Source organism: Drosophila hydei, unplaced genomic scaffold (genome assembly GCF_003285905.1).
Source record: "Drosophila hydei strain 15085-1641.00,03,60 unplaced genomic scaffold, DhydRS2 tig00000149-arrow-pilon, whole genome shotgun sequence".
NCBI lineage: Eukaryota > Metazoa > Arthropoda > Insecta > Diptera > Drosophilidae > Drosophila > Drosophila hydei.
In genome coordinates, this window is record NW_022045678.1 from 612,873 (window position 1) to 620,628 (window position 7,756).

Sequence of the window (7,756 nt, forward strand, 5' to 3'; positions counted from 1 at the left end):
TTATATTTAAAAGTATAAAAGTAAATAGCATAAACTACTATATATAGAAAACAATTTGAACTATTTGAAAGTAAATTTTAGCTTTTATCATATGTTAATGTTCCGAATATTTCTTTGCACAAAATTCGTTCAGTTATCTCTTGTCTCTCCTTCTATTCGTCATAAATGAAAAGGATCTATTTTAAATTAAACTTCATATTTTGATTATTTAATATAACTTTTATATCGCATTAATACGAAGCACAACATTTATTGAACAGGTTCTATTGCTTGGCTCTCGTATGGTGTGAATTGTGCAGGTTTAACTTTGCGGACGAGTACCTCATATTTGCTTATCTTTCTTAGTGGAAGTCGTTCATAACAGATAATACACGTCATTAGGTTCAGATTCAAGGTGCCGATAAAAAAGCCTCCATCAGTTATGGCACGGCAAACGTAAATGCGATCGTTTAAATCGTTCGTTCCCAGGCATAGCTGACCGTCTCATTGGACAGCAACAGTTCGTATGAGGCGGCCTGAATAGCTTCAGATACTGTGTTGAAACTAGCGTATCCATTTTCTGCCCTAACACGCGATGGCAGAACCGAATTTTGGTAAAGGACACGTCCCTCGAAGTTATCATAACCGTACGGATCATAACCGCCAAGAACAGCAATTTCCGGAAAATCCAGCGACCTGAATACATAGTTAAAACTGTGTGAAAAATAATCAAATACTCTTGTTAAGGTCTTATATATGCTGCTAATCAGTTTTAGATAATATCACTTACTGATACGAACAAGTGCAATATATCGTTAAGAATTGTGCGTTAACTTGGAACTTACCAATGATAAGATAGGCTAAAAAACCTCTTTTAATACTTTTAATAACTTTTGATTTATTGTTTCTTAAGAAATTCACATGTGCAAGAGTAATAAAATAATGAAAATAAATAAATTTTTAAATATAGAATGATTTGAATTATATATAGGAAAACCATTATTTAAATTTCAGAAAGAATTTTGTGCTTAAAGGTGTTTTAGCAATATATGAGGCGCCATTCGCGCCAAGTGGACAGTAGAGTAAACCAAATAGGAAAAGAAACTGCTTAGCTAAGTCTATGTTTTCCTATAATCAAGTTATTTGCAATGTTTCTACGTTCAATGTGCGACCAATGTGTCTTTTGGCTACGTCCTATGTCTATGTTCCACATTCTACATTTATAATTTCTATATTTCTCGCTAGACATTCTATGATATGCCATCGGATGCTTTGGCAACATTTCTATGTTTGACCAAGTCATTATTGCGATGTTTCATATCCCATGTTACTTCGAATTATTAAGCTTCTTCGTTGCACTGCTTACAGCCAGCACTGCTTGCACGTGCTTAAAGCTTTTCTGTTACATCTTTAAATACAAGCTTACCAAAAAGCTTTATCAGTACTCCGCTCGAGCCCTCGTATAAAATATATGCGGGCTTACTCCAAATATAAATGTCGCCCCAGAGAATGATGTGAAAGAACAAAAGACATTTGCTAGCAAATGCTTTGCATATGTCAAGCCAAGTCCAGAGCTCTACAGTATGCGCCAGACCATGAACTGCTTGCAATAAACAAAAATAAAATGCATAGCATACATAAGTGGATGGCTCTGGCTCTTGATTTTTATTAAATATCTTAACAAAATCGCCTTGACTCGTAGCGCGACCAGCAAAAACGAGGCACATCGAACAGCCCAAAATAACAAAGCTCAAGGAGACTAATGATGGAACAGCCGAGGCAAAGTTGAAAAATTGCACCAAATGAAACTGTAAACGGAAAATACAAACAAAGCCACGTGGATTTTTAATAGACTCTAGAAGAATGAAAATTGTAAAAAAATCATCAGTCGAATATCAAATAAATATATAAATGATCAAAATTAAAAGTATAAAATAAAAAATTTAATGCTTTTCTAAGCTCATCGTGTACTTTGCACATACCAATCAAATCGATCCAGCTATATATTAGGCTAGTCCTATATACCAGAATCACGCTGCTATCATAGAAGATATTGACAAAAATTGAACGGTTACTGCTTTGTGAATATTCATTGTTGTTGCCTTTGGTCCTTTTCCATGGCAGAAAACCACTTTGACGCACATCGGTTAGCAATGTAAGGGACTTGCAATTGTATAGACAGTCACAGATAAGTCCCGATTCTTTTTGGGCCACAAAGGATTGTTCACCGAGTTGTTCAAAATTCTGCAACAGATGACTGTGCGCCGCTAGGCACGGCAGATCCTTGAGCTTGCATGGAACATGATTCGAGGGCGGATAGAATAGATCTAACGTGCAGTTGCAATAGCGCAGCATATAGAGCTGTTGGCACTCGGCCTGGCAGTTCTCCAGCATGTATTTAAAGCCCAACAGTGTCAGAAACTGATGGCTGTCCTGCTCGTAATCCGATAGGCACTCCCGTTGGTTGCTGTGCAGTGCGAACGTGCCTCTATCGTAGAAATGATAGACAGCACTGAGGCCGATGTTAATGTCCGCATAAGGAGGCACACTCATTGGAAACCCGGTCCAAACACCTGGCTCCACAACATCAAGCTATGTGAATTAATATTAAATAAGAAATGTGATCCGATCCATAATTAACTGAAATCTGTTTTAGATTAGTTTAAAACCCTCGGCCATACGTACCACAAACCCCTTCAACTCCCGATTGCCAGGCGCATGCTTAGCCTCATTCAGCAACAAACGAAAACTTATACCCGTCCCTAGGCCCGTCTCTGCACTAGCACGTTGCTCTAGCTCGTTGAAAGCGAGGCAGGGACCTTGGGGCAGACGTCGCGGTCGAAAAAGCTCACAGCAATTCCGAGACTTCGTAAGCCAACTGCACTCTCCAAGCATTTCATCGCAACGCCAAGCCATCTCACTAACGAGCTGCGTAAAATTTAGATGATTGAGCGTTTCCAAACGCTCTCCTTGCAGGCTTGCAAAGACGTCAAGACGCGATGTAGTAACTGCATCAAATGCTGTTAGCACTCGCTCAACTAAAGCCAAATCTGCGTCGCTGATGTTATGGCGTTCTCTTATCTCCGTCAAACGGGACCAGTTCAAGCGATTTTTGTTGCACACCAGAATCACTGGGAACGCAATGTTCACGATGGGCCAACGCGAGTCGTCCACGACTGTATGAAACCGCTTGCGCTGATGTCGCTCCGCCAGCAGATACGTAACATAGATGAGCACTATTAGGGCACAAAGTAGGGCCAGGGTCCACAGCAAACTGAGCATCACAACAGATCAGTTCATGGGCAAAGGACAATTTGGCGTAGCTCCAAACACTCACCGCATGCGTCGTCGCATCGTGGGCCAAAACAGCTGATAGAATCCATGTATATGCGAGTAAACAGTATAGCGTTTGATCAAGCACATCCAAGCCGACTCACAGCTCGACTGCTGCTGTTGTTGGTGCTGCCATGCAGCAATCAGCTGTCGCTTCCGTTTCACTTTTCTCACTTGGTTGATGCGCATGTTGTGTTTGCAATGTTAGTAGGTCAAGCCTTTTATATCGTACCTTTCGCTGAGCTATAACTTAAACTCTATACCCTTCCTTTGCGAGGAACAGTCTAACAGCTACGCTATGGGATTGAAATAGCCAGTCTCTTGACAACTGACTTTAGTTGAGCTACTTTTATTTTGGAAAATGAAACACAATGAAATTCATAACATAAGAATATATTTCTCGCTACTTGAACTTAATTCGTGCTTACTAATCTTACTTAAGTTACTTTCTATTCAATCTTTCCATAACTTAGTTTTCGTTTGCCTAAAAGAGCATACGTAAATCCATCTTATTTAGTTCAATACATTTGCCGCTTATCTCTGTTTGCAAATCATTTGCCATTGATTGCAATCAATTGGCTTAACAAACAGTTTGTCCAATTAGCTTGACATATATATATATATATATATATATATATATACATACATTGACGTATGTAGATAACAAATACATTGATGCAAATCATGCCAGGTCCCTTGGGCAGGCGGCAACCGCTTTGTCATCGATTGTGCCCGACTTGACCCTTGTGGTCAACTTGTCGCACAACGAGTTTAATAGGCGTTAAACACGTTAGTGCCCAGGACACTGCTAAGTATCTAATTATCCCAAAACATTCCCGCACGCAGAGCTCGGCGGATAGCTATAAAAGACTCGAAATGAGTTTGCAACTGATTCAGTTGTTAACCAGCCATGACGTTGGCATATTTTCCACCGGCGCGCTCATTGCAAGTGCAGCCTCGCTCCTTGCCCACCCGCTATGCATTGCTTCGTCAGCTGGGGCAGGCTGCCTGGCAGCTGGCCAAGCGCTTTGGCAAGCGCACAACTATCCATGGGCTGGACAAGCTACTGGCAGCACAAGCCAGTCGCTGGGAACGCTTCGTCTGGCTGTGCACATTCATTGCCGCATTTTTGGGAGCTGTCTATGTGTGCCTGATACTGTCGCAGCGTTATAACGATGGCAACTTTCAAACTGTTGTGGATAGCACGCGTTTTCCGGTCTATCGTATTGCCTTTCCCGTCATCACCATATGCAATCACAATCGTCTCAACTGGCAGCGTTTGCCCTTGGCCAAGCAACGTTTTATGGCTAATGTCAGCGATGTCGCGCAGCTGAAGCTGTTTGAGCGCATAGTCAGTAGCTACGATGCCATGTCCTTTGGCCACTTTCAGTCCTTTGAGCAGTTGCGCAACGAGCCGACCCAACAGCTAAGCCACATCAACTTCAGTCTTGTCGTAGACTTCATGACCTGGAAGTGTGATGAATTATTGACCGATTGCAAGTGGCGCAAATTCCCGCACGACTGCTGCGAGATCTTCTCCAAGCGACGCAGCAAAAACGGCCTGTGCTGGGCGTTCAATTCGCTGGAAACCGTAGAAGGCAAACGCATGCAACTGCTGGATCCCTTATGGCCCTGGCGCACCGGTTCCGCTGGGCCAATGAGTGCTCTATTTGTGCGTGTGCTCATACAGCCGGACAAACATTGGCCGGGCCGAGTTAACGATAAGGGCATTGATGTCATGGTCACGGAACCCTATGTCTGGCACAAGGATCCATTTCGTATACCCGCCGACACGGAAACTACACTCGAAATTGAGCCCACAATTTACTTTTATGACAACGAAACACGTTCCGTCAGCTCTGATCAGCGTCAATGTGTGTTTGATGTTAGTTTTCAATGTTTCGTGTTGGCAATTTTTGCATGTGCATTTAATTTCATTTTAAAACACTGTTGCAGTCATGGGTTATTGACGCTTTAACGTGTTTACAGCGCGATGCAAGTGATACAGAAAAACGAGTTAAAATGAAGTCTTAACTCAAGTCTTGAATGGGACTTAAGTCATCTAAGCATATTCGCTATACGTCTGTCTTAGAGTATTCAATACCACATTACCAATATACTTTCTGATAGTGCAGCTCAATAGCTAAGCCAACTCAGATACATGTATATGCAGTGCTGTGCTTTTGAACAATTATTTGAACATGAATAGGACTAAAGTCTATTTAACCAAGTCCCGCTTATGCGTTTCTCTTACAGTCTACAATACCATATTATCAGTATACTATTTGTAAGCTTATAAAATTATTATGATACAAAATAATGATGCTGATAAAGATACTGATCATGATATTGGTAATGGTTAGACTGGTGACGTAAAGATGCAATGAATCAAAGTTGTTAGCTTTCTCTTTCTGACTTTTATTTTTGGTTACATTTCTTTGCTTTAAGTATTAGCCAAATACACTTCATTTTACTGCAGATAACCCAAAAATTACTTTTGATTTCAGTTTCCAATAATTCATTTTCAATACAATCAAGCGCATTTTGTTTCATTAATTTGTTAATTTTCCATTAATACTGTGTAATTTGCTTGCAGGACGAGCGCAATAGCCGCGACTTCAAGTCATTGCTGGGCTACATTTACATGATTGAGAATTGCCAGTCGGAGTGCCATCAGGAGTACTTGGTGCGCTACTGTAATTGCACAATGGACTTGCTTTTTCCGCCGGGTAAGCACGTTCGACTTAACCGCAATACAGACTTGAAATTCTGGTCCATTTGCAGGCCAGTATCGGTCGTGTCGCGCCCAGGATTTGGATTGCCTGGCGAAACACAATGGTGCGTAGCAAACATGACTGACTCTTACTGAAGAAAGGGCCACTTTTACTTCCACACACACACACACTTTTATATACAAATAGATAGGCTACTCTATTCGTACCAGCCGGGCGAGGAGCGTTTTGTACGCAGCAATTATGAGGGCATGGTCTGCAAATGCTTTCGCAACTGTTACTCGCTCAACTACATCAACGATGTGCGTCCGTCTTTTCTGCCGCCGGAAGTGCTTGGCAATTCATCATATGTGGACTTGGATGTGCACTTCCGCTTTGAGACCATGATGGTCTATCGCACCAGTTTGGTTTTTGGCTGGGTCGACTTAATGGGTTAGTAAATGGCAAAAAAGAACAGGCAAGCCGTACGCGCAAATCTCTCAATAATTGAATGATCAATCGAACATTTTTGTTATCATTTTTGATTTCTTTTGCATTTTGTTGCTGGCCAATCAAATATTTATTTACTTGAAAGAGTGTGGCCTAATAAATAAGTGTTAAGTTCAATTATTTCAATATGCAAATCAATTATTAATTTATTAATTATTAATAATTCACTATTTGACTTTGACATTGACATTAATCTATATATCTCATTCTATTTCAGTCAGTTTTGGTGGCATTGCTGGACTCTTTCTGGGCTGTTCGCTCATTAGCGGCATGGAACTAGCCTATTTTCTGTGCATTGAAGTGCCCGCCTTTGGCATTAGAGAACTGCGTCAGCGTTTCCGTGCCAAACGACGCATGGATACGGCAGCAGCCACGCCCACAGTAAATCTGCGTCAAAATATGCCCAGTCAGCTGGAGCAGTACATAATGCAGCTGAATGTGGAGCAGGCCTCACAGAAGGCAACATCTCAATTTCAGAAGTGGCAACGTCAAACGTTTGTCCATAAACATGTTATTAGCAAATGAATAATGTACACAAATAAAATATATATTTGCGCTTAACTGATGCGAGGTCGAGGTCTGCCCAAGTGGCTGCTGGCAGCCACAGCTGGGAAACCGACAAACAAATTGTGCTCATTTTTCAGGCTCGCCGTACGCCCGCATAGACACGACCGACCCAGAACTAAGACCTGGCCGACTAGGTCTTGTTGTTGCCCCAAGGGAAGGGGGGAGTTTGAGGGGTTTGGAGAACGTTGTAGCCGCACGTTGACAGCTTCATTGCCAGACATTGTTAATCAAAATTGAGGTTAAGTCGTGCTCCCAAGCGGTGCACCGAGGCAACTTTTGCAGTTTATTGAGACATTTACTTGACTTGCCGAGAGTCAAGCTGGAGGTCCCAGAACCTCTTTGCAATTAAGCATAGTTTGTTTGCCTGTGTGGCTGTTGTTGTTGTTGCTGTTGTCTGCGGCAGTTGCGGTAGGTCAGGCAGCCATGAGGGCCAGTCTCTGGGGTTCTTGGCGAATCGGCTTGGCTTTAAGCTAACATTATTTACTTGTTGTTGCATGTCGACGGGGGCGTATGCGTAATTTTATTTATACAACGTATGCAGCGACGCACACTTTAAAAACATATAGTACCCCACGTGAATTGCGAATTGTGAATTGTGCGCCCCGAAAAACTCGCAGCAGGCAATCATTTTTCATTTGAATGTCGCGACACGAATA

At 41.9% G+C, this 7,756-nt stretch overlaps 2 protein-coding genes across 2 annotated transcripts; one reads left to right on the top strand and one right to left on the bottom strand.

Moving 5' to 3' along the window:
* Nucleotides 1–449: 449 nt before the first annotated feature.
* LOC111602306 (pickpocket protein 19) lies at nt 450–3,501 on the bottom strand. The gene is made up of 5 exons (XM_023319307.2): nt 3,317–3,501; nt 2,665–3,253; nt 1,962–2,571; nt 1,676–1,787; nt 450–675 (listed from the first exon to the last, which is right to left on the bottom strand). Exons 1-5 carry the CDS (start codon nt 3,499–3,501, stop codon nt 450–452), a joined length of 1,722 nt encoding a protein of 573 aa, XP_023175075.2.
* Nucleotides 3,502–4,222: 721 nt separating this feature from the next.
* On the top strand, nt 4,223–7,058 carry LOC111602355 (pickpocket protein 19). The gene is made up of 5 exons (XM_023319365.2): nt 4,223–5,197; nt 5,909–6,041; nt 6,097–6,150; nt 6,234–6,476; nt 6,751–7,058. Exons 1-5 carry the CDS (start codon nt 4,223–4,225, stop codon nt 7,056–7,058), a joined length of 1,713 nt encoding a protein of 570 aa, XP_023175133.2.
* Nucleotides 7,059–7,756: the final 698 nt, after the last annotated feature.

Coding starts and splice junctions, on each gene's coding strand:
- LOC111602306 (XM_023319307.2), bottom strand. CDS start 3,501: ATGCGCATCAACCAAGTGAGAAAAGTGAAACGGAAGCGACAGCTGATT. Junction 3,254..3,316: donor ACGATGCGACGACGCATGCG/GTGAGTGTTTGG, acceptor TGTGATGCTCAG/TTTGCTGTGGACCCTGGCCC. Junction 2,572..2,664: donor GGGAGTTGAAGGGGTTTGTG/GTACGTATGGCC, acceptor TAATTCACATAG/CTTGATGTTGTGGAGCCAGG.
- LOC111602355 (XM_023319365.2), top strand. CDS start 4,223: ATGACGTTGGCATATTTTCCACCGGCGCGCTCATTGCAAGTGCAGCCT. Junction 5,198..5,908: donor AGCGTCAATGTGTGTTTGAT/GTTAGTTTTCAA, acceptor ATTTGCTTGCAG/GACGAGCGCAATAGCCGCGA. Junction 6,042..6,096: donor GGACTTGCTTTTTCCGCCGG/GTAAGCACGTTC, acceptor GTCCATTTGCAG/GCCAGTATCGGTCGTGTCGC.